The sequence below is a fragment of the Symphodus melops genome (assembly GCF_947650265.1).
Source record: "Symphodus melops genome assembly, chromosome: 3".
In the NCBI taxonomy this organism is placed as follows: Eukaryota; Metazoa; Chordata; class Actinopteri; order Labriformes; family Labridae; genus Symphodus; species Symphodus melops.
Genome location: NC_136693.1, coordinates 17373198 through 17401077, shown reverse-complemented (window position 1 = coordinate 17401077; position 27880 = coordinate 17373198). Strand labels below are relative to the sequence as shown.

The 27880-nt window shown below is 40.4% G+C and overlaps 1 protein-coding gene across 2 annotated transcripts in view; it reads right to left on the bottom strand.

Annotated features, from left to right (window-relative positions):
* The window catches only part of igdcc4 (immunoglobulin superfamily, DCC subclass, member 4), a 50776-nt gene that overhangs the window by 19648 nt on the left and 3248 nt on the right, over positions 1–27880 (bottom strand). For both annotated transcript variants that reach the window (XM_079338752.1, XM_079338753.1), the window contains exons 2-3: positions 10048–10362; positions 2442–2583 (exon numbers count right to left, since the gene is read on the bottom strand). In XM_079338752.1, the coding sequence (XP_079194878.1) occupies positions 2442–2583; positions 10048–10362 (457 nt within the window). The remainder of the gene's footprint in view (positions 1–2441; positions 2584–10047; positions 10363–27880) is intronic.

The following is a 27880-nucleotide window of genomic DNA, read 5'->3' as shown; positions in this document are numbered from 1 at the left end:
CAGATGACATGGTATTTCTATTGGCACCATGGAGTTCCCTATAATGTCAATTTCTATGTGATAGTTGAAATGTACTGCATCTTATTTATCCAACATGTTTGTTCTTCTTCTTTTCTTACGGACGTCTGTTCCTAACATACAGTGCTACACCTACATCCTGGATGGCCATCATATCACTTTTATCCGAGCCTATTAATTGCAGCAAATTGTGACCAACAGCAGAGTGTTCTGCCAGGAAGGAGGGAAAAGCAGTGGTGGCGAGATGAGACAAAAGTGAGGGCGCCTACAAAAGGTAAATGATGGGGGGAACAAAACGCATGTAATGAAAGGAGGACCATTAGCTTTGAATTAAGAGAAAATGGATTTGAAGAGAAGCCGAAAGAGAAGAAAAGGGGTGTGAAAGAGATGAGCAAGAGACGTAAGAGTGGCCAATGGTGAGGAGAAGGAACATTAAAGAAAGAGAACATAGGGAGAAAAATGTAGTGATGTATCAGCCGTCTATGAGCTCATCTTTGTGAGAGGTCATTAACAGCGCCTGAGGTGGGAGAACCACTTCCTAGCAATAAGACCTTACAAGTAGCCAGCTGTTTGCAGGTCATGAAAGGCTACTGCAGCCATTAGCGCTAAGTCCTGTGCTATACGGCTGGAAACAAATTCGAAGTAACAAATTCCAGTAAAACCACAGTGAAATGTCAATATCGTTAAATGGCTCTGTAAATGAGACTAGTATGAGAGACGGCTGACAGAGAGAGACCTGTTAAGGATTTAGCCGTAAACTGAAATGAACACTTTTTTTCTTTTTTCTGTTAAAGCACAGGTTGTTCATTTTGAGAGGTTTGTTTCAAACGCAAAGTGAATCTTTAATGTTGTAAAAAAAAAAAAAAAAAGGACTTCTGCAATTTGATTTTTTTTTTTGACTCCACTCCCCCAATACGTCATATACTTGGCTCTCATCACAGACTCTGGATTACAAACTGTAATCAGATCAATCCTCAGAAAGAAGTTGAGTTCATTTGGAATCCATCCATTTCTTGGGGGAGAAAGACAAAGGGGGAAACAAAATGAATGAAAAGAGGTTACATGTGCTGCAGGCTGGGATAGAGAAATCTACCAAATTAAAGATAGCACTTGAAGTAAACATGAAAACAGACGTGGTGTGTGATCCCTTGGTGTTTGAAGAAGCTGAGTGGAATGAAAAAGAGTCTTACAGTGGTGAGGTGCAGCAGTGAATCTTGCAGATCTATTCACTTTGTTTGACTTCAGAAGCTTTCAGTTTAATGCGCGTCACAAAATCTAGCTTTAGCTCTAAACATAAGTTTATCGCCTTTTTGAAATTGAAGAAAAATTCTAATTTATATTAAAAACAATAAAACAGTTTGACAATCAACATTTTGTTTTTTAATTGTTGATTTCTTAGCTGGCTGTGTCATTGAAATGAACACAAATGATCATTGTGTAAATGTACAATTCAAATTTTTCACACATCAGAAAAACGTCATTATCAAACTGTGCATTAAAGTTTTCTGATTGTCCTCATTCAACAGCTGGTAGGAAAACCAAAATGAAATTTCAAAAACTTCATTGGAATTGACGAGGAACTCTTTGTTCTTTTAACTTGACATTTTCTTGCTGGTGCATACAGATCATCTGAAACAAATCGCAATGTTTCAAAAGCTTCCAAAAAAGGAAGACAACTAGCTTTAATGGGTCCTTGGCAAGTTCTAACTGACATCAGTGTAGCTTTGGGTAATGAAGGGAAATTATACAAGAACATTTCTTTCACCTTGAGGATCCAAAGCAAAGGGCTCCAGTGAAAAGGCGTACATTATGTGTTGCGTGTGTAAAATAATTGAACTGCATAACTAAAAAAACAAGGTCATTTTATTCAGCATGTGCTTCCTGTTCACTCAGCACGTGATTTTTTTAAAAGTTTTATTTTTTTTTTTTTATATATTTTATTTCATTTTACTTTCAATAGCTTGTATCTGTTATGCAACTTTAATGAAAAGCAGCCTCAGTATTAAAACACAAGTGGGCTTCAGTTTAAAATAACAATCACTGCCTTTTTGAACATGTTAGTCCCATGATTCCTCCTGTTTGTGTTTTCACTGAACAGTGCTGTAGTGTTACCACTATTACAGCTGGTAATTCAACTACAAAGTCATGTTCTATGTGACTTATTAGAACATCCCTTTAACTGACTTGATGTCCTTATAATCCTATCCTGTCCTGATTATTAAAGGGACAGCGACATGATATCAATAACACTGTATCAGGCACACACAAAAAGAAAAACATAATACTGTATGTTCACAGAAAAATTAGATTTGAATCACAGAGATCTTTGATGAACCACATCACAAATTCAATTACACCGTTAAATAAACTTAAAAAAAATTAACTAAATTAAATTCAAGGAAAACAAAAACATGAAGGTTTACCTTGTGTCCTCAGGGATGGCTTGGTTGTCTTTTTCCCAGGTGATAACAGGCGTAGGTACTCCCTCAATCTGACATTCGAAGCGGGAAGCTCCCCCAGTGGGCACTGTTTGTGCTGAAGGCTCCTGATGGAACTTAGACAGAGCTGGGGAAGAGAAGTCATTCAGTCAAGGAGGGTGTTTATCAAAGCAGAGGGGTCCTCATAGACAGACACGAAAGTAAGGCTTCAGCAATTGATTTATTTTAATTATCTGAAGTCATGTGATGATACCAAAGTCAAAATGTATGAAGCACATTTTTTCTTTTACTTTTTAGATATAAAAAATTATGAGCTCTTTTTTTCACTTACATTACTGTTAAAAAAAAAAGTTCACGTTGAGACATTATATAGAGTTTATGGCACTAATATAATCTCTATTTCATTTATTTTGAAGATAGCAATTCAAATCAAATAATTCAATTAAAGACTTGTTGAGACCATTAAAATGTCCTTGAACGTCCAAATTAGGACAAATTTGTGATTTAATCAGGTTTGGCAAGATCCTTTCTCTCTCTTACAGGTTGAAGCTTGGCAGCGCTCCAGTTTTCACAGCTTTAACACATTCTCACAAAGTAAAGCTTCCAATTGTAGATAACATTGAGCACTAGGGGGCAGCAGTGTGCACTCTGACCTCTGACCCCCTCAGGCTGCTGGAGAAGAAAACAAAACTGGTTGGCTGTCCCAGAAACTTTGCCTGTAGCTCTGACTCAGGAGCAGAGAGTGGGAGGCGGATCAGAGGAGAGAGTAGAGAACGAAAGCAAACGAAGGGAGTTAGAGAGAGGATAGAGGGAGGGACTCAAAACACTTCCTGACACAGCAGTGCTAATAAGAAGGGATGTAATCAAAGTAAACTGTAAAAATGGTGTGACATCATTCCACATGTTCAGTCAGATGTAAAAAAAACTCAGTAACTCTGTCATGTTTCTGTAACATGTTCTTAAGCACATTTTCTGCATGTACGCCTATTCGCAGCAGGACTAACTCAAATCAGATTTGCCCAGGCTCACACAGCTCACTCAAAGATCTCATTTGCAGGAAGAACAAATTTCAAAGAGACGTTGATGGCAGAGATATCCTTTATGAAATAATGTATTAAGTATACACAAATAACTCACAAAAGATGTGATCCTATTGTGATTACAATAGTTGTGAGTACAGGTTAAACTCAGGTTTTGGGCAAAATCCAAAGTCAGGGGATCACCAAAATCAGTACAGCCGCATTAGCACAGACACTGCAATCCTGAAATCATCACCAGTTTGTCCTGTTGGGGGTACGTTTGTGAATGCAAATCTCCAACACTGTTCAGGCAATATTTTAAACTTAAACTTTCCTGCCCGCCTCCAATTAAATGTCTGAGGCCCCGGTGGTTGGTAAGCCCCAATGTACAGAGGCTACAGTTCTTAAGTGGGCAGCCCAGGTTTGGTTGTTTACCGCATGGCATTCACCATTCTCTCCCTCCCTGATTTCCAACTCCATCCACTGTCCTTTCTCTTTAATAAACGCACATAAAGCCCCAAAAGAAATCGTTCTCCTTCTGCAAGCACTTTCTTATCACTATCCCCCCTCACCTTTACCAAACAGAATATTCTTCTATCTGTTAGAGGACATCCAATGCAGACAGTCTGCTACTGTTAGGGGAACGTTTGATAGGCAGTTCTAGTAATGTATGTCTTTAAACTATTAATCAGTCAAATGTATTTCTATTTTGATCAAACCTAAGTGCTTATTTTGACATCCAACCAGTTAAGTAATCAAAGTAGACTAACAAAAGGAGTCATTTTGAAAGATTGCTATTTTCAAAGTCATAGACTTGATATCCTCCAAAAGCACTGTGAGGTCAAGGAAACAGAGGGCCTGTGCAAGATTAGTGGAACCCGTTTCACACCAACTGTTCTTCATGCCAACAAACTGGCCATCTGTGTTTTTCCAACAGTGTTGAAGGAAAAAAAAAAATTCTGAAAGAGACGGCTGACCCTTAGTAGTAGCAGAAAACATGTGATTAATATCCGAATAGCTTGCCATGACCGTTAGGTCCCAGGAGGAGTTGATGATTAACCCCTGCCACTCAGCCAGTACACAGCATGACGTTGCCCTCATGTAAACACAGCACCTGTAAAACTGCCAGAGAGTGGCTCACAGTGTGTGTTGAGCTATTTGTACCTCAGTGTTTATTTAGTGTGTTCCTTGAATCATGTACATGGACTGCTTGTGACCACTCTGGATTGCTGTGTGTGTGTGTGTGTGTGTGTGTGTGTGTGTGTGTGTGTGTGTGTGTATGTGTGTGCAGGAGTTTGGGGTATCTGTGTTGTGAGTGTTGAACAACAGCTGATCAGAGAGAGTGCATATTAGCAGATGTTAAAGCTCCAGGAAGAAACTTTGCCCACGCTGTGATGGAACAATGGCGACCGGCTGAGCTTCAACCTACACTCTGGCAAAGCGTTATCATATTAGTCTTTTCCCAAGATTCCTTGAGGGTCTTCAGGCCTGAAATATAAAATCCTGTGGCAGGTCCATCTGGCACCATGGCAAACAAATTCTTAAAATGTGCAAAGTTGACATCACTGCTCTACCCTGGATTGTGATGATACTCTGGGCAGGAAATGTGAAATATTGAGCCAAAGGGTCAAAACATATGCCTGCTACAAGAACGTAAAATTTCCCTTCTTGTCCTTCTTCACTACTCTCCATCAACTTTTTTAATCCCCCCCACCCTCTCTCTCTCTCTCTCTCTCTCTCTGTGTTTCTTTCCTGCCCTTGACTTTACCCTGACTTAACTTACTGTGTCTTTGTCCATCCCTCTATCTATGCCCCACTCTTTGGCCCCACAGCTATCAGATTGCAGCATTTCCCCCCTACTCTGCAAGCAGATAAATCCCCCCTTGACTTCGATGATACCCAGCTTTCAGACCAGTTAATATTGGTGTAAACTGTAAAGCCATCAACGAAGCCTCCAGCCTCAATAGAGAATTTAATGCCTCCAGTGAAATATTTCCCACACAATTTCTTATTTTAAAGTTTTAGTAAACAGCCATTTTTCAATTCATGAAAGTGTTTATGGAATTGAAAAAAAAAGTATGGTCCTTTAATACATTTTGATTAAAGCAACAGTGTGATTCGCTGAATACTACACTTGACCTGACTTTTCTAATGGAGATCAAAGCTTACTTGTTTAGTCTGGAAAAAAAAGTACAGAAAGAAAAAGACCTATGCATACAGTACTGTCATAAATTATACTGTTAGTATTCTAAGGTCAATGAAAACAACCATGGTCAGACCTCGATGACTTTGTCCAAATGGACAAATCTTCCAACCAGTCTATTGCATACAGTCAAACGAAGTAACGATGTAAGGAAAATCATCAAAGCAAAACCTAATTTTGAAATGAATTGTGAAGCTGTATATAAAAAGGGCCACTAGCTGTTTCTTTTTTTTTATTTTGAGGAAATTTTTTTTATTATTTTATTTTGTTGTGTCAATTATATCCTTTTCTGTTGTGTCATGGTTGGGAAACCTCTCTGTTAAGATCAGAAATTCACTGAACCAGATTTTGAGGTGGTCTAGGAAGCTGATCGGAGTGCAACAGCTTGATCTAGAGACTGTGTACACCAGGCAGCTGGAGCGGATCACCAGCTCAATCTCTGAAGATGAGACCCACCCTCTGCATTGCGAGTTTCACCTTCTTCATTCTGCACAAAGACGTTAAGGTTCCAAAGTACTGAACAAAGCGTTATAGCAACAGATTTTTTCCCAGCATCCATTATTGAGCAGATCCAGTCACAGGATATGTGTGTATATCATGTTTTGTTGCTGTGCTTTTATAAAAGTGATGTTTTAGGAATTGTCTGTGCCTAATAAGTAAACCATTTGTGACTCTCCTGCAACCAAATGTAACTATGGATACACATAAAGTAACCTGAACCTGAATATAGAACACATTGGATACAAAGAATTTGCTTTCAGCATACGGTGTCTACCAGGTGAATAACGGGGTTGCTGTGAAAGTGACCTGCTTTGTCATACAGGAAGGCATAACTACCAGACAAGCTACATTAAAAGGGAGCTATTTAGACTCAACCTGTTAAACGATGGCATTTTCTTCTTAGCCGAAAAAACAAACGGGCAGATTGACACCATGATAAAATACCTAAAGCTGTCATCTTTAAAGATTACGATTTAAAAGAGAATGCACTCTTTGTCCTTTGCAAATTAAGAGAAAAACCTCCAACCGTAAGCAGCCTCTTTGTATGGAGGAGAGTGCACACTCTTTATGTTTATGACATCAGCTCTTTGACTCAAATGAGTTATGAAAGCTGGTAGGAATTAGGAAAAATTGACATTCACCTCAGCATCCTTAAAAAAAAGAAAGGTTAATTGGTCTAATTAACATTATATTCAACCATCATCATTTACTTGTCAATGTATTTGGGAAGTGTTATTTGCTCACAGCACGACGCCTTTGGCATTTTATCCTAGAGAAGTGAGTAAGAGACTCAAATACTGGCTCTATTTACATTTTTAATCTGCATTTAAAAAAAGAGCAGGTCTCTTTCAGCAGGGCTCTACCTCTCAGACACATTCACATGCTCTCAGACGAGGCCACATGCATCAAACTCTGCGAGCTGGAAAGTGAAGCAGGTGGGTTTTCTGTAATGTGTTTTCACAGATGTGATCTCTGCTGCTTTCTCCCTTCAGACTCATCTCTGCCGCTAAAGTCGCAGTGGGAAATGAGAATGTCTGCCCAATGTCAACATCCAGGCAGTTTCAGCTTGGACCTCCTGCTCGCTGGTCACATCTATCTCATAGCCTCTTTCTGCTGATTTAATTCAGAAGCCACTCACAAATCCATGAGTGGTGTAGACATGCGGGTGTAGACACTCGCAAACTGAAGGTCATACTTAATGGTCTGTGAGGCTTTTCCTTTCACTATTACCACAATCTCTCTATACTCTTTTCCTCCCTTCCACTATTCATCCAGCCCACCCCCCCTCGCTCCTTATTGTCCCTCAAACAAGACACCCTCATAAATAGGCATGTGTGACAGCTGACAAAAGCAGGGTCATCCACAAAGGATACTGTCTCATTTTACACAAAGCTAATGGCTTAATAAAGACTGCCACTTCACAGTGTGAGAGAAAGAGGCCCCCTTGGAAGGGCGATTAAAAAGCTACAGCCTTTCCTCTTGTCCCTCACACCCACATCTTCATGTTCATTTCTTTTATTTTTCGCCCACTCCTCCTTCGCTCTGTGCCTTTTTAACAGACTAAGAGCGCACCTGTTCCCAGGATACTTGTTAGCATTCCTGAGTGCCTGAGGATAAGTCTCTCCTGTGAGGCAGAGTAGAACCAAGTTCATCGCCATTCATGCAAGGAAAATTCCCTCTACAAATCTGACGGACCACTTCGCTCTGCAGGCAAGCATGCCCTACTAAATGCTTTCGATATATGGATGAATCAAACCAGTCTCTCTTACATCATGATGATGCTGCAGACGACATCTTCTTGCAATTGCAAGCATGTAGGCGGCCCCAAAGCATACACACATGAAATGACAATTAAAGATCAGGCTGGCAATTTTTTTTTATTTGTTTAAATGGTCTTCATACCCCGACAGCAATCAATAAATCACATACTCTGGAGAAGGACCAAGAAGAGCCATCATCTCTAGCTGCTGTAACCCTTTCAAAACTCTGACCTGTCACTGTGATGCTGCATTCCTTTTGAACTGGGAAGTCGGAGCTGGGAATGAAGTCACACCCGACTTGAGTGTATTCCAGTTGCAAGTCGGAAAAGCATCATGGAATACCTTTGTTTTGTTAGCTAATGCCAGATGATAACACACTACGTGATAGTTTGGGCACAAAAAAACATAACAACATGTTCTCAGAGCACGATGCTATCGGTGTGATGATTTATTAACACAAAAAGAGGAGCAAGCGGCAAATAAACATTATAGTTACAACTTTAACGTACAGTTTATGCATTTCGCAACCATGTTGGATTCTAACTCGGGCTACTGCGAGTTCCTTCGACTTTCCGTCCAGTAATTATGACTTCAGGGGGCATTCCAGTTGACACTTCTGACTGGGAACTTGGAATTTCCCACTTCCCAGTTCAACTGGGACGCAGCATGAGATCCAAATGGAAAGTCCAATTCAAATGCCTCTCTTGTTCCCTGTGTGTATCCTTGCCCTACACTAACCTGCGCTCAAAGGGCTGCCAGAGGTTTTGCACGTTCTAATGGAAGATGGCAAAAAGCTCAAATGGTCACTGCCATGGTAACTTGTAACTGCTCGCCCTGCTAAACAGGGTAATAATAGACAGACAGAAGCAAAGAAGGCTCAGACGAGAAAGAGTTCAAATCAAGCAAGAGGACAAACCAGAGTAAACATTTATAAAGCTTTTCAGCATGCAATAACTAAAAGGGGTTGAACAATCTCAAATGTGACGCCTTGTTTGTTTATTTTCCTTTCAGTATGATAATGGTAGGCGTTTTCATACTGCTGAATTAGATATAAGGGGATGAAGTTATTTGAACGCAATGCGCTGAGGTCCTGTCTACGTTCTGTTCTGGAGCAGTTGTGATCCAACAACACTTGTGCATGTGTGTAGGGGTTTTTTGAAGCATCCCTGAGGGGATTTTATGTGACATTTATCTTCTGTTATATTTGGTTATTTTGTACGCCAACTCAAGTCAGCTGACATCATTTTGGTCCTGCTGTTATCTCTTTTTTTCAACTCACACATCTGCTTCATGTGGGATGCAGTCACGGAGGGGAGAGAAAGTCCAGTTTCTACTAAAGCTCTCATTCACAATAATAGTCTGGAAAAGTGAATGGAAAGTCCTAACTGGTCAAATGAGGTGTCAACTGAAAGGTCAGAGTTTATAAACTTGTGTAAACTTCAGTAATAGCAGACGTCTTTCATCTGGGCATCTTGATGGATGTAGGCTAATTTCTTTGGATTGATTGGACCTTGGGTAAGCTTGCCGATGTAGCAGGACTGTTTTTGTTTGTTTTGAGAGAGAGTAGGGAATGACATGAGGCAAAGGAGTCACAGGTCGGATACAAACCCGGGCTGCCTGCTTAGAGGTCTGAAGCCATTGTAACTGTTGCACACGCGCCAAGTCACTAGGTCCCCAGCGCCCCTTAAATATCTTTTCTCAATTTTAAAATTTCTGCAGATGTGTTATTTGTCTCTGGAGTCTCCCCTTAATTCAAAAACATATTTTTTCTTCAAAACACCTCTGCTCGAGAGAAACCCTTGTTAAACTCTCCATCCATTCGTACAAAAACATTATTCCCATGGCATGTCCATCCCAGCAAGCATTAGTGGAAAGATACAGTACACTCCAGACTTCAATCTATCAGGGCAGAACAGGGTGAACTAATGAACCACTTATAGTCGCCCTATACTCAATTTTAGCTTCCAGGTAACCTGAAGCAATACATATTCAGCATGGAGCTTTGATTTGCATAACTCTTTGAACTTAAATAACCACATTTTCTTGGAATCATACATAAGAGTGTAAGAGCTCTGTAACACTTGTAGAAGACTGTGCGTGACACCTACTTGCGAGGAGAACATTTATGGTCCTGCTGGTCAGAGCTCCAAGAGCATTGGCGCTCACACAGCTGTAGCCCCCCTCCACACCCCGGGTCTCCAGGCCTTCTTTAGAGGTTGGCAGCAGCAAGAGAGATCCATTAGACAAATACTGCAGATGGTCCACCCCCTCTTTAGACAGAGGCTGGCCATCCTGAAGCCATGTGACATTGAAAGGTGTGTCGCTGGCCCCAAGGTTGCAATCCAGCAGGAGGGGCAAACCTGGCTCTAAGACTACATGGCTGGGCCCGGCCCCGCAGCTCAGCTCCACTGAATTATGCTTTTCTGTGAGGGAAAGGGAAAAGTAAAGAAGAGTTAGTTAAATATGCCCAATGTCATTTTTTATTTTCATTTAAAAGGATTTAAATGTTAATTTCTATAGCTTTTGCAGATCAATGCAGAAACCTTTGTATTGCTTTGTGAACACTAGAATATTGAATTACGTTTTTTTTTGTTTTTTTTTCTATGTCAAAGAGTCGATTATCCACACATCTGCATCATTTGTCATTTTTGGCTATTTTTGTCTACGGTATCAATTTCAACATTTGGCAATTCATCATTTTACAGCATAACTTCAATAAAATCAATATTGTAGATGACACAGATGGATAGGGGATAGGGGATGAAGCATTTCAGAAGCCTGGTGTTTTGGAGACAGAGAGGGGGCAAGAGGAGGAGGAACTCTGAAAAATGAACTACATCATAAAGGGTTTTGTGTGTCAACAGCAGGACATTGATGAGGAACGGAACGGTGGATGAGAAGTTGATGAGCTGGTGTGACATGAGCTGAAGACAAGGAAGAAGTTGTTGTCAAACCACAGCCAACAGCTTATTTTCTTCTTTGACTTTTAATAGTTGAAAAAGGCTTTATTGAAAAAGACAGACTGGACTAAACTCAACTAAACATGTTTAAAACGTATAATTTTATCTCAAAAATGTTATCACACTGGATCCCTATCTTTCTCCCTGCATCTTCCTCTGCCATTTTTCAACTATACAGCACAGTTTTGCCAGATGGCTGTTCATCACTTGTCAGTTTTTTTGGTAACTTTGCTAAATGTTGCTTATTACCAAGCTCATGATGGATTAACGTTGGGTATTTGTTGCTAAAATAACATTGAATAAGGTAATTCAATAAAGTATCCTGAGATAGCATTTGTTATGAATTGGCACTATACAAATAGTTGTAATCCTATTATAATTATAATTAATTTACAGTACATCTATTCAACCCTGGGGTTTAACCAGAAACTGTAAAATAGAAATAAACCTGGCCAAAACATTTTAGAGAACCTAATCCTATAAAGAGAGTTTTATAGAAGTGGCTCCCATAGACCATTTATTTTTGATGCTTTCTACAAAGTTTAGAAAGGTTGTTTTAACCAAAGTTCATTCAACAGCTTCAATTTTTCATTGGAACATTTTCATTGCATGGAATTCTATTTGACAATCACATTTTCGAAATATAACAGCTGTTACTGAATCCCTTCAATATTGAAAATGTGTGACAATGTAACTGGAATCCTTTGAACAGACCGAATGTCTTTTTCATAAAGTCTTTATTGTACCTGAACAAGTGACATAATTAAAACTTCCTTTCTTCATTAATTTGACAGACTCTTTACAAATTCAGTTTAGAAACACAATTTTCTGGCATAAGGACCAGGCACACACACATGCGCGCGCACACACACACACACAGCACATTTCTTTTTTCTTCTCTCTCTCTCTCTCTCTCTTCAGCGTTGGATTAATTAAGTTAATGGGAGACAGATTTTTTTTCCTTGATTAAATGAGGCCTGACCCCCCACTACCACTTCCTGATGAAGAGGCTGGCTTATGCTGAGAAAGGCTGCACGGCGCTCTGCCACACACACACACATACACACCTGCTTCAGCAAAAACATAAACCTTCATGCACAAACATGCACTGCATGAACTGAGACACATAGAGACACATTTAAAAACAGCAAAACACACAAAGATCTTAAAGGAAGTGAAACAGTCACAAACCAACACACACTGACACAGATCACCTCTCTTTCTCTCTCCCATTTCAACTAATTAGGTCTCATTAAGTCGTTAAAATGTTAGCAGCCACTTCCCAGCTCACTGCCAATGGTTTCACTTGGCAAGATGTGGGGATCATTCTGCTTCAGGTATTAGGCCGCAAACAAACTGAAGTAAAAGTATGACGAGGTACACATTACACATGCTGTCAATATCTAACCTAGAGAAGAAACTTTTTTTCAGAACTATTTCATCTGGGAATAAAACACTTGATGTCAGCTTACAGTTTAATGCCAGTTTAAACCTCCACATGTCCTGAAGTTGTGGCCATGTAGCACACACGTACTTTGCATTCACATACTATCACGTGCTGTGCAAAAACCATTTCAGATGCGCACCCTCTCACACACAGTCAGTGTGTCATGAGAACACAATGTGTTAAAGAGGGGGGAACTGTGAAGTGGCCATTTTGCCATTTTACTGTTGAAATGGGAGCTGCGGGAAAGGACAGGGTGCACTCTGGGATATAGTAGCGGCTGTGCGATCTCACTGAGCTGTGGTGAATGGATTGTGATGGCACTGTGCCAAGCTGTTCATAGCTTACTCTCAGTAGAGAGAGGCCAGAGGTTTACAAAAAGAGAGAGAAAAAAGTCCAGTAGACAACAGTAGACATTCAAACACACACACCAGACACACACACACGCGCACACACACACACACACACACACACACACACACAGAAGCAAACATCACAAACCAATATCACAGTTGCCCTTTAACTTATTCCTAAGAGTTTTTAAAACTGTTCTGGATTTAATTGCTCTATAATAGCACAAAACACAGACAATATGATTCCCAAGATGTCATCGAATCAAGTCTCATGATTAGCTTCTGTTACGCTACAAAGGTGAAAACAGTTTCACAACAAAGTACAGGGAAAAAAAGAGTCGAGAGAAAAGTAAAAGCAGCTCAGATAGAGAAACTGACCTTCACTCAGAGAAAAAGAGAGAAAAGGCAAGGGAAATAAAGATACCATCAACACTAGTCCATTTCTGTTAATGGATCACCTATTCACAAAACGTTGGAAGAAAAGGAAAAAGAGGAGGAGCAGGAGGAGAAGAAGAGTGACCCTACAAAGAGAATATTTCACCCAGCTCAGCTTGTCAGCAGCGACTGGACACCCGATGACCCGGAGGCCACAGCTCATGTTTCTACAGACTCTAAAGAGGAACTATACAATTCCTCAGGCCGTTCAGGAACTACAGATAAGCATACAGAGGTTCAGCTAAAAGAGACTATAAACAGAGGGTTCATAGGAGGAAGTGAATTTTCTTTAAATTTGATTCTGATATCTCAGTAAAACTTATGTTGCTGCTGGTTAGTTTTTATGGATCTGTTCCTGAATCTGGGCTGGTTTTGTATGTTCACAATATATAACACAGCAACAAAGTTCACTAAAGAATCTAAGAATTGGAGCCTAGTGGTTATGTCACTAGCCCTTTATACATTGCTCAAAAAAATAAAGGGAAGACTAAAATAACACATCCTAGATCTAAGACTACATGGCTGGATCCAAATACTTGGTTCTTTGCAGAGTTGAATGAGCTGACAACAAAATCACACAAAAATGATCAATGGAAATCAAAATTATTAACCAATGGAGGTCTATATTTTGTTTAACACTAAAAATTACAGTGAAAGAACACACTACAGGCAGATCCAACTTTGATGTGATGTCCTTAAAACAAGTCAAAATGAGGCTCAGGTCTCCTCAGGGATCTCCTCCCACACCTGAACTAAAGCATGCGCCAACTCCTGTGTCTGTGGTGCATTGTGGCATTCGTGGATGGAGCGAGACATGATGTCCCAAATGTTCCCAATTGGATTCAGGACTGGGGAACTGGTGGGCCACTCCATAGCATGAAGGCCTTCATCTTGCAGGAACTGCTGACACACCCCAGCCACATGAGGTCTAGCATTGTCTTGCATTAGGAGGAACTCAGGGCCAACCGCACCAGCATATGATCTTACAAGGGGTCTAAGGATCTCATCTTGGTACCTAATGGCAGTCAGGCTACCTCTAGCGAGTACATGGAGGGCTGTCTCCAGACTCCGTCACATGTGCTCAGTGTGAACCTGCTTTCATCTGTGAAGAGCAGAGTGCCAGTGGCGAATTTGCCAATCTTGGTGTTCTCTGGCAAATGCCAAACATCTTGCACGGTGTTGGGCTGTAAGTACAGCATCGGGTACTCATACCACCCTCATGGAGTCTGTTTCTGACTGTTTGAGCAGACACATGCACATTTGTGGCCTACTGGAGGTCATTTTGAAGGGCTCTGGTAGTGCTCCTCCTGTTCCTCCTTGCACAAAGGTGGAGGTAGCGGTCCTGCTGCTGGGTTGTTGCCCTCCTACGGCCTCCTCCACGTCTCCAGATGTACTGGCCTGTCTCCTGGTAGCGCCTCCATGCTCTTGACACTTCGCTGACAGACACAGCAAACCTTCCTGCCACAACTTGCGTTGATGTGCCATCCTGGTTGAGCTGCACTACCTGAGCCACTTGTATCAGTTGTAGACTCTCATGCTACCACAAGAGTGAAAGCACCGCTAGCATTCAAAAGTGACCAAAACATCAGCCAGAAAGAATCGGAACTGAGAAGTGTTCTGGGGTCACCACCTGCAGAACCACTCCTTTATTGGAGGAGTCTTGCTAATTGCCTCTAATTTCCACCTGTTGTGTATTCCATTTGTACACCAGCATGTGAAATTGATTGTCAATCAGTGTTGCTTCCTAAGTAGACAGTTTGATTTTACAGAAGTGTGATTGACTTGGAATTACCTTGTGTTGTTTAAGTGTTCCCTTAATTTTTTTGAGCAGTGTATGTTCAGAGGCTATAGTCCTGGTTACAGCAGCCGTAGGTTCAAATCTGACCTTGGCACTTAGCAGCATCTCATCCACGTAATGACATGTCATCCATTTAATCTAAATGTGGGCTGCATGATATATGCTGAGACCTACAGTATATACCTATATGTATATATATATATACAATAAAAGAGAGACATTTTATAGCACTATTATCCATCTAAGGCTATTAACATGAATGAAAATTCACCACATTCATTGTGTATTGCAAGCTTTTGCTTCACTGCAAATAGCTTGTTGCATACATAGCGATGTGCACCAGGCTGTCGGCTTGACTATTTAACAGCATGTCATCTTCATTTTACATAATCCATTCGCAACAAATTAGTGATATTGTGAGGTCCTCAGTGGGTTTTATAAATAAGGTGTTTGTTTCACTTCACTAATTTTTGGTATAGGTAGGGAACTGTATTAGGCTGAAAGACACACCTCATTTTGTGTTTTCCATGTAATGGCCTCACTGTATACAATGTGCTTAACATATTGGGACAAATACCAAAAAATAGTCAAAGACAACACTTTTCAATGTGGCATGAATTTTAACATTCCGGGGGTATAAAAAGCAGGTTTTGTCAGTAAGTCCTTCCTAGTTCATCATTCATATGTGAGCCATGAACACACAACGTCACCTAACGGACGAGCAGCACCACTTGGCCATAGCTTCAGGTTGGTAGCAGGCAGTCAGATGTTGCTCATGAACATGGTGTCTCCCAAAGTGTCATCAGCAGACTTGCAGCAATACTGAGAACTACTGGCAGTGTTAATGACAGAGCCAGGAGGGGAGCCCCACGAGTGATGGACCACAATGATGACCAGTACCTAAGGACTTGTGCACTCAGGCACTGTTCTGCTACTGCCACATGGCTGCAGGCCTGTTTACTAGAAGTGAGGGGTACTAGGGTTTACCGACTCCACCACTTTGGCTTGATGCCAGACTGCCATTGCAGGTGACTCCACTGACACTAAGACCCTGCATGACCGTTTGCAGTGAGCACAAGACCATGTGACATGGACAATGCAATAGTGGTCTACTGTCCTGTTCACTGATGAGTGTGGGGTCACCTTGCACAGAAATGATTGTCCTCAGCGTTGCTGGAGAAGGCAATTAATTATGTTTGGCATTCTCAGCACTGCTCTGAACTGGTTTGCATCTTACTTATCGAGTAGAACCTTCTCTGTCACGGTTGGTCACCTGGCCTCTTCCAGTGCTCCTGTCTCCTATGTAGTTCCACAAGTTTCCATTCTTGACCCTATCCTTTTTTCATTGTACTTCTTACCAATGGGTCAATTGTAGCCAGACACAACCTCTCTTTTTATTGCTATGCAGATGACCTACAAATCTATCTGCCAGTGAAGCATAATGTTAACATTGTACGAGGTACCTTATTTGAGCGTCTTTTAACCAACACTAATAGGCAAGAGCACATCACTCCTGTTCTTAAGTCCCTCCATTGGCTTCCCGTCCCTTATAGAATTGATTTTAAACTTTTAATGTTTGTTTTATAGCTCTTAATGGCCTTTTACATTAACATTTACAAAGTAAACGATATGCCGAGGTCAACATGGTCCCCAGGGTTTGCTTTGGTGGAGGAGGTGCAACAGTCTGGGCAGGCATCACCAGTCAGAGCAAAACAGATTTAGTGATTGTAGATGGCTCAGTCACGGCACATTCTACCAGAGAGATCTTTGAACCCATCATCATCCTCTAATTCCACCACCACACCCTCAGCTTTCTGTTCATGGATGATAATGCTCCACCACATCGTGCCAGAACTGTCACAGCTCGACGTCAGGTAGTCAGAGTGCCTCATATGGTATGGCCAGTGTCCCCTGACCTGAATCCCATGCATGTCTGGGACCAGCTGAAACAGCGACTGTATACTCGTACCCCACCCCCACGTGACCTGGCAGAACTGCGTATAGCACTTGTGGAAGAGTGGAAAGCATTGCCTCAGAACATCATGAGGCTAGTTAGGAGCATGAGACGTTGCTGTCAAGCTGTCATTGCAGCAAATGGTGGAAACACTCAGTTGACAGTTTTGGTTATTTAGGGCTTTCTTTGTTATTGTCTAGATTTTTGGGGTAACACATTTTGCACTCATTTAATAATAGTAATATCAAAGGGAACTATTACTTATTTCATTAAAATTCAGACCAAATAGGAAAATCACTCATGTACATAACAATATCCCGAACTTATTGTCAGTTATGTACTTTATTAATCACCTGGGGAAATTCCTGTTACTCTTATTTTTGAGACATGCTTTCTACACACATTAACAAGCAGGACCTGTGGACATGCATTAATTGAGAGATGTCAGAATGGGGCAGCTGCCCCCACTAGAAGCGCCCCCTGAGCTGGTAGAGGTTCAGTGCCTTGCCAGTATCTGGCACCTCTCCAGCTACCAGACCATCTTCCTTTTTTGGGAAATGATGGTCTGAATAAAAAGACTCCTCAAAAACAACACCTGACCAGCAGACCTCTTAGGAATTTAGAAGCAAGCTGTGGGTCAATCAGAACTATCAACATTACAATAGATATGTGTAAGCTCTCAGTCATCAAGGTCATGGTAATTAAAGCTTGATAAAAAGGCAACTGGACTTGAGTCAAGATCCTGAAGACGTTGCATTTCTTCTCCTAAAAAGCAACTTAAATTCTAAGCTAACTGGTGGACCCAACCCTAACGTCCAGTTCATTTTGCTAGTGTGACCGCTCCGTTCCATGCTTTGACTTTGGCACACTTTGGAGAGGTGTGGTTAGACACAGTACACTTCTTCATTATGGAGAAATCCAGAGTTTTACAACTGTACCTGACTAAAATAAGTCACAAAACAGCTGTTTTCTCTCTGTGTTGTTCTCCAATGTCTGTACACGGACTCGACCGTGAGTCTCATATTTTCATATTAATTTACGGCTGTAGCTGACTAAAGTGACTCAAATTAAGCTGGTAAAGTAGTTATCTTTGTTGTTCTCTGATGTGCAGACGTGGTCTCAACTGAGCGTCCCTGTTTTCTTTTCTCTTGAGTCTACCTGTTTTTAAACCGAGCACGCTTGATGATAACATAAAGCATGCATGTGCTGTATTGCAACGCTATGTCCAAGAGGTAAACGTGCTCAGGCACGGTTAGTCCTGGTGCAGTGTGACCGTGAGCTGGCCAATGGGGGAATGGTACAGCGGAGAGCCACTCATGCTATGGCACGATACAAATAGCCAGTGTGACTGAGCGCTCAAGTAAGCTGAGACAGGTCACAGAGTTACATTTGGTGCAGACTGTATGAGGTAGGAGACTGAAAGAAAGAAAATGACAAAAAGAAATAGAGCCTGAATTACTGAATGAAATAAGCACTGAACAGTACAGATAAGATTAGAGCACCCTTGAGACTCAGCTGAAAGAGAGCAGCAAAATGTGATTACAAGTGCTTTTGTGAAGAGGGACCACTAAAGCACTCAAAAAGTAGTGATAACCAGATTGCCTTGTACCTCCTACTAAATTGACACAGCGGCATAAGATAATTGCTACGAGTCCTGAATGATGTTAGCAATATTCTATCTCACATGTAGGTACTTCTTGTCTCAGCAAAACAGTGTTGTTGTAAGACATCACAATAAAAGGTACTGGCAGGGACAGATGGTCTGAAAGTATGAGAAACCTTCCATGTGGGTGTTTGAGTGTTATGTAGGTCTGGATACTACAAACCGAACCTCAAATCAAGTTCAATGTGTGCAGGTCACTTGTTGTAGACATTCCTTTGGTTTGCTAATTCAATTACATGCATCAATGAGAACAGGATAAAATCGCTCTGGCACTTAAACGTTCATGTGGCCAAAACTACCTAGCGAGAGTAAATCAATACTGTGAAGCCACAGTTGTGATAACCAGAGAAGAAGGCAACTAGCAACAATCCCTGCAGGAGATTGAAGCTCTTAGGTTTGGGTCTGCAGGTTGAAATAGACTGCCTCTACTGTATGGTTCTCCATGTTCATGTTGTAATTCACAGTTATTTTATGTATTGTTTAAATCAAATCCAATAGGATCGGTCTCTTTTTTGTAGTTTCACTTTTGTCGTACATTATACAATGTGGGGGTTTAGTAGTATAGAGAAACAAAATGCATCCACTATGATTTTATCATAGTGAACTGGAATGTTTTGGGGGATTTTTTGGATCATAATCGATGCATATTTAATTGAGCCCCTTAAAGGACAACAGTGCAAAAACAAATGCAAAGGTTCAAAACAAATGCAACAACTGAAATGTGCAGCAACTGAAACAAACTGGAAAAGCCAAAACAACAACCACAAGTGAACTAAACCTATAAACGCTGCAAATTCAGTTTTGTGCGGAAGGGCTCCAGGCCTGTAGGGGCACTCAGTGAAACAATTCATTATTAAATAGGACTAAGTGAAGGATAGAGGAAGGATGGGGAAATGTGATGGTTTTACAACAGAAAAGTATGGTAATAATGTGATGTTCTCATAATGGACTGTGGGCATGGGAAACTCTTCAAAAACAGCTAAAAACTCAAGTTTCACCGTGATGAGTTTAAGACACTGAAATCACAGAGTGCCTCACTTAAATCACAAAATAATGAGGTACACGAATCCCTCAACTGGACTCTAAACTTTTGGTCAAATCAGAGACTGACAAAAAAGGTCTTTATTTGGGATAGCTGTCATTGTCACCCTTGGGATAATGAGCTAAAATGTTTATATAGTATGAATAATATATCCTTGATTTCTAAGTAAGTTACCCTGTGATATCCAGGTTAAGAGTGATATGTTTCTTATGTACAGAGAGTCTGTCTGTTGACATACAGTATGGTGTAAACCAAAACTACGAATGTATTGTCTCGTAACAGATTGCTGCAATGTAGAAGCCAATGTTAAGTTTAATTTAACCAAAAGACAAAGATTCATCTGCACACAGTTACATTAAGGAACTTTGCCTTTAGCTTTAGAGACCAGCAGGTTTAATGCCAGAGGAAGACCGAGTTTGTGATTTAGATGAAATTGAAAATGAGATTCACTTTTTGTTGCTGTCCATTGTACAATAACATATGGGATGTTATTTTCAAAAAATGTCTTCCATTTACATTGATTTTGTTTGGTTAGATGATAAAGAAAACTTGAGGTGTGTTTCAAAGAAGGAACCTTCGTTGTATCAGATTTTATTTCAAAAGCCTGAGAAAAATTATAACGTTATTCAAGGTCGCACTACGCCAGGAACCTGCAACTTTATAATGGTACTATGTAATGCTACTACCACTCCAACTAAATGTTATAGTGTTTTATAAGCCCATGAGGGTTGGGCACATTGTGTGCATGACACGAAAATAAATTAAATCATCATTGTCACGATTGAAAATCCCTCATGGTAAAGTAAAACTCTGTTTATGACTAAAGCAATGCTCCTTACAGAGGGCTCAACATTTCCCTGTATACAAAGCAAGGCTGTGAGTCACTCAACAATGTGAACAGCTGCTGTGTCAGGTGTTAACCGTTCCAGCTATGTTTCCTCCCATGACCATACAGCAGGGCTCTTTTCACAGCCTGTCATCCTAATCACAGACACATACTTTGCTTCACTGTCAGAACAATGACGCCGCAAATCAAAGACGCCAATCAGACCTCGGGTATGAGTCAACTGAGGTCAACAGAAAATCTTTTTTTCCACTTTAATTGCTTCTCTGATGTAAATTGTTTATGAATCTTTTGAGTTTTGGTTTCTGCTCTGGAACACAGCCTCTGGATCAAGGAACATACTGTTCTTCTTTATTTGGACTTTAATGTATCTAATCAGCATTTGATGCACATGTGCTTTTTATGTAGCGATAGAATAAACACAAATAATCCTCCAACTGCATTCATAGCAAGTACCTTGCTTTTGATTTTCACCAATGCAAAAACCCACACTAATAAAGGGAAGTGTATGGGGATGAGCATTTTCATACCCTTTGTGGAGGGATTTTCACAGGCAGCCAAATGTGCACAACTGACACTTATCTTTTGTTGTGTGACCACAATCCTTTGAGTCCTTCTGGTCAGCTGTTTGCAAATAACACACTGTGATCATTACATCAGGAATAATCTATAAAAATCAAAACGTCATATACCAGTAATCGTTACATTTCTGCTCGCTTCAGAATCTGCGTCCCTTCTTTTTAAAGTTACTCAAAATAATCGATCCATAATGCCTGTGTTAGCTTACCAGTGTTTGCTCTATTTTTTTGAAAAATAATTTTTCCATGCTGTGCGTACCCAGAAATCCTAAAGCACCCTCCAGTGGCGATCTTCTTCAATGTTGAAAAATCCGACAACTAAACATGCACATCCCTACTACCAGCACTTGCATAATGAAACCACCTTTATGTGATTTCCAGTTTTCTTAAACCTCATACGCATGGTGTCCAAACATGTAGGCTATGTAAGTCATGTTTTTGATGCAAATATTAACCAAAAACCTGATATTTGTACTGATAGTCTTTAAAAGCATGCACTGATTATCGTGTTGAAGCCACCAAATCAACAAATGGTATGAAAGTCCACATTGAGGAAAAATAGGGAGGAGTTCTAGGGGACAAACATGGCTCCTGTTTCCCACTGAATGTGTGTATGAGAGAGAGAGAGAGAGAGAGAGAGAGAGAGAGAGAGAGAGAGAGAGAGAGAGAGAGAGAGAGAAAATGTAGAAAATGAGGATAACAAAATGGGGGGGGTTCCCAGTGCAGTCCCTCATGCCTCCTGCTTTATGTACAGTGCTCATTCATCCCATTCTGGCCTCCTCCAATCACAGCAGCGATCCTGTATGCAGGGCCTCCCAGCAGCATGGGGCCTCCACATGGCCAAGTCAAGTGCCAGGCCCTCTTGCATGAGTCCACAGGGTGAGCATTAAACTATCATGTGGTTTAAAACTGAGATCCAAATCAGAATCTGTTGATTTACAACATAGAACAATGAAATAACTGGAATCTGGACTGATATTGGTGCAAAACAAAGTACAGTATACTGCTATTGTATAGTTCCTATTATGAAGAACCTTAAATGTCAAAATTTTAGGGTACTTTCTGTAAAAAAACAACAACAGTCTCATCCACCTATGTCCCCCACCAGACCCCCCTATCTGGCATCTGAGTTGTTTGAGTAATGTTTGAGCACAATAATGCTGATGTACAAAGATCAGGGTTGAGACAGCACACACTGTCAGTATGATGAATGTGATTGCTATGTGATACTATACCTGTTGACTCTAAACCTGCTTCGGTGGTAAATTGTAAAGCAACATCAGTGCAGCTCTGACCTGTCTCTGAGCATCCTTTAAAATCACATTATGTAAAAATTCCAATAACACTCTCAGGCAAACCTTGGGGAGAATGCACATCTATCAGACTTACATTATTCCAGTAGTAATATCAATAAGTGCTCCTAGGATCAAAGGATTAAAATATAGCAGCTTTACCTTAGAGCAACTTGTAAAAAGGTACATCTCTGTGAGCAATGGAGTGCAACTAAGAGCAAAAGCTGCAAAGAACACTACTTTAGGTCAAGTAGGAGAGGGGCCGAGGGGGCTGTGAGCGCAGCTACAAACAGCAGACGCCTTGGACATTTTTGCACTTAGGGCACTACGTGCTGAAAACACTTTTCAGCACGTAGGGTTTTTTAGTGTGGGTTTTTTTTTCCAGGTGTCTTGTGCATGAAGAGGCACATCTATGTGCACAAATCAAAATCTGTTCCTATGTCCACTGTTAGCTGTAGCAGTAGCTGCATATAACGATCAGTCCCTAGCCCCCCCCCCAATAAAATTTGCCAGAGTGACGTCTTGTCGGTGTGATATCACTGATCCAAGGTCATTTGCTCGTAGAAGCAAGACCAAGCTCGTGCTGCACGCCCAGGTGACATCCGTGCTAAGCGACAACAACGGCCGACCAATCAGATCAACCCAGGGCTGCGTGGGGACCCTGATCGTGGGAGATTCAGAGCGTTGCAAACACAAGCAGATAAGAGAGCCTTCACGGAGTGGCTGTACAGGAAAACAGAAACTTAGTGATTGTGAACGTACTTTAGTAGATATGTAAATTAGATATATGAACCACAAAAAGGACATAATATGGGACCTTTAATCCACACTTTTTTGTAAATATGGCTGGAAACAATGTCTCATCAGATCAACAACCCTTAACATGTATTATGTCTGAGAAGAGTTTTTGTTCAAATGTAATCAATATAGAGTTCAATAAAACCAAGCAAAATAAAGAAAACATAACAAAAAGGTTTGAAACTATACTATTATAATCTCTGTTGACGATGATTTTAGATGGAAACAAATCATATTTTACTCCAGGTCAAACTGTGGCATGACAGATGACACACTTCCAAAAACTGAACAGTCATTAGCTTACCCATATTTAAAACTGAATAAAAAGAACTATGAAAATAAATTCAACACAACTTTGAACATAGAAAGAGAGCAGATCATTTGAATTCATAGCAAACAAATCTATCTCAAGACATCCTCTCCTTTCAGACAAACACTTCTGGGTTTCAGACTGCCTCCCTCCCTGGCAGCATGAATAGGCGCACAGAGGGCACCATTAAAAAAAAAAATCAACATATTCACTGCACAAATATACCCAGCTGAAACTCAGCCCAGGGCATCTTTAAATAATATGCATCCTAATTTAGCATGGACTCTCTTGGGAGGGGATCAAGATGCACTCACAAATCGCAGCTGACACACCCACGCTTCCACACAAGCAGGCAGGCACACAGGGTGACTGTACCTCAGCAAACACACACACACACACACACACACACACACACACACACACACAGATGCTTAATTTACGGCTAATGTGTAATGAGCCATTCTCCACATGCACTATTGCCTGACAAGATCTGGTTCGAAGTCTCAAGAGATCTGAATATATTTGTTCACAGAAATACTGAAAGAATGCAATAAGTTCAGGCCCAATGTCCAATCCACAAGAACCAAGTGATCTAGGTATTTACATGTCAACTTAAAATTAACATTTAAAACATCATTGATGCCTTAGTTTAATTAGAAATGCAAGTGCATGGGGTTATTAATGGGATTTGCACAAATAGAAGAGGATTTCTTAATCTGTTGTACAAAATGAAAGAATGAATTATAATCGGGCCTTTACTTTCACTTATAAGAATAATGACCACACACACTTCCGACACAGTGTCATTGTTCAGTGATCATGTTGTAGTCACACTCATATTATCAAGGCACTAACAGTAAAGGTAATGAAAGCTGCTGTACACTCTATAAAGTCAATGTTTAATATTCTGTAGCTGTCTCTATACAGGAGGCTGAGCAGCTGGCCCTCAGGTGTAGACACAACAAGCCAGACCTAGACACGTGCTCCGAACATTACAGCTGACTGAAGAGCTCAGGAGAAGATGTTCAAACAGATTGATCGTCTTCATGTATCGACTAAGGAGGTTTAGCTTGCTTCAAGAGCTTTATATTCAGTTTGCTGCTCTTTTATGAGCTTTATGCTTCTTGTTTCCTGTATTTTTTCACTGCCCATTGACAAACTCTGCAAAGAGGGAAAAACACTGATCCTTTAATTTCCTCACCTCCAAAAATACCATGAGATGCCTTGTTGACTTGCACAACAGAGTCAGATCTTTAAATAAAAGTTGTCAGCTGAAAGAACATTAGTGCCAGAATCCAAAAGTAAGCTTTAAAAAAACCTAAATGCAGCTTTTAGCTGCGCCAAGCTCTATGTTTTGGTCTGTGGCTTAACTCTAACCTCCAGTAACTCTAATCATTACTTCATTTGCACAACAGATAATGTTACTAAATTCTTTATCACACACACTCCTGAAAATATCTTGATCATTTCAAGAGGACTGCTCCTAATATACTTCTGACATGACTGTTCACATATGATCCTCACAGTTGGAGACTATCCCTGTGAGACAGGAGGGGTCTCCTGAGGTAAGAGGTGACATAAAAACCAAACGACCAACCAATGTTGGGGACTAAGCATCAGTCTACCATATGATGCTATAATGACAAGATGTGTCTTTACATCAATGCTACATGTAGTTTAACAGAATGACAGTGTAAATAAAAGAGTGGAGTACATTAACTGGCAAACAGAAAACTTAACGCAGCTGCTTTAAAAGTGGTCCTGTGCATAAAGTCTATGCACAGTGCAGGAGTCAAAAAATATAAACATCACACCACCTCCTATTGGCTCGAGGTGAATGCTCCGGATAATATCCTTCGGTGTTCTCACAATAGCTCCTTCTGACTCACCGCAGAAAAATACTAGGAGTCCGGCAGGAGAAACTCCAGGTGAAGTCAAAATGAAAAACTGTGGCTGTTTGTGTTCATTCACAGAGCTCCTCCAAGAAATATCAGAAGGTTTTCAGGAGTTCTCTCTCTTGAAATCTCAATAAGTAAACAAAAAAAAAAGTGGACATTTTCTTTTTTGGGGGGACCAAATTGAGGCCCTTCACATGGGAGAAAGAAAGCTCATGCTGCACCGTTTCTTCTATACACTTCACAGAGCTATAACTTCTAAGCACAAGTATTTGTACTGAGTAATGGAATGGCTTAATTCTAGAGCTTTTGTTTAAAGGTCCCATAGTAGGAGTTCACAAATCTAATTTATGTTACTAAAATACGTTCACAATCGCTAATGTTCGTCTGTTGTCATGTACTGACGCTCCATGCAGACTCGCTCATCTGCCTGTATTTCTAATGCTCAGACTCCGCCACGAAGAGAAAAAAGCTAACAAAAAAAAAAGTCTCATCTGATTGGTCGGCCAATCTGTCCTCTCGTAATTGGTCGTTCAGCTTTGTTCTCAGACATTTTCCGCCCCTTTTACCATATTGGGAATGGTACAGTCAGTTCAAGGGGAGATTGTGCTTTCTACAATGAGCCAATGGGCTTGGATCAGTGACATCAAGGGTTTGTGATGTCACTCCACACACATTTCTGCAGACTTTGAATGTTTGCAAATGTCCCTAAATGTGCACAAGACACCTGGAAAACATATAAGCATATAAAACCAGAAAAAACTGAATGCGAAAATGCGAATATGATGTAAAAGCTTGCGTTAAAATACTCTTTAGGTTATCTAACTATTAACTATCCTTTCAGACAAGGACTTCAGCTCTTCGTCTGCTTTGCTCTGCAAATCTCTGGTGCTTTGCTAACTCCTAGCATGGGGGGGGGCGCAACATAATGGAAGAAATAAGGAAAACCATGGAAAGTACAGCATTTGTGGGGGAAATTGAGCTTTAACTTTCAACACTTTTGATAAAGTGTGTTACACAACAACCTCACTGGATTCAAAATATCTCACACTGACACTGTGCCTACAGAGGAAAATGTAACTTCTTGTGTAACTATACATTTCCATGACTTTTTAAGCAGGAGAGTGGACTTTGCCCAAGAGGACCCTGGTGCAGTTTGTGGAATAAATGGTTGACCTAAAAAAAAAAACATTCCCCTCCCACAACCATTCCCAACATTATATAGGGTCAGAACAGCAGCAGAATACCCATAAGCCCATATTCTCCTTGGGCATTTAAATGTGATATAAACTTAGTATGAACTAAGTTGCTGAGATGACCCCACCTGACCTGAGAATATTGGAGGAATAGCTTTGTGCTTATTTTACAGCAATGTGTCTGAGTGTCGATGTTGAGCTGCAGAGTTATCCATCAATACCTACAATCTGCAATATATTCCTCCATACAGCTGAAGAAGCACAGAAATTGTAAAGTAAAATATGATTCCAACTGTGGCAATACTAATGGGCTTGCACACAGCCTCAGCCACATCTGAGTCTGAAGCATGTAACATACTTATACCTTCATTTTGGATGAAGGTCATGAACGAATTCTTGCCAAATCTCTCTTCATTCACTTTTAATTTCATATTAACACCAAATTAAAGTGCAACACAGGAGCTGTTCACTACAATCTGTGTCTTACATTGTTTGTGAGTAAAGTCCATGTAACATGTTGATTCAGTCTAAGAGCCTCATTAACAGATATCCGATGATACTTCATAATCTCAATACTTTTTTCACCATATATTACTGCAATTTGGTGTTTTTATTAGGCCATAATAAGTGAACACTGATTATTGTGCGTCCACAATATATTTCTATCTTGTTCAGCATAAATTGATGCCTCGGGAGCAGAAATGTGATTAAATAAAACATTTCAGTCAAGGTGCAGTTCAGACAAAAGTTTTGTTTGCACCTGGATGTGAATGGCTTTTAAATAAATAAATATCCTCCATCTTTGTGTTTAGCTAACCTTTGCTAGCACTACCAGAGTCAGACTCAGCACAATTTATTTGACTGCAAGCCATTGATATCATTGTAGCAATACGTCCATTTGTTTTCTATACAAGTGTAATAAACCAGATTATATAAGGCCAATACTTTACATGAATGGATACAATTGCCACATTAAGTGCAGAAAAAAGCTGCTATAGTAGCTCATGTATTTTCTAAAACAAATCCAATCATTATAACATGACAGATCACTAGATTTTTTAATGGATAACATAAAGTGTTATTCAGTTTGTTGTGAGTATTTTGATTGTATTTGTAACAAACAAAACAAATGTGGTTCATTCGGAGGATGATCCTAGTGACATGCTCAGGCAGTGAGGCACCAAAGCTTTGCCATGAAACTGTTGCTCTGTTTACTGTTTTGTTGTGCATATTACAAGGCCAGAAGCTTCACAATAAACACATTCATTCGCTCATAATGTTTGTTTCCATGATGACCTTTAATAACCGTGCACACTGAACACAGAGACACTCAGGCACTTTGGCTGCATTCATTTGCTTGTGATGTGTGAAGTGGAGCT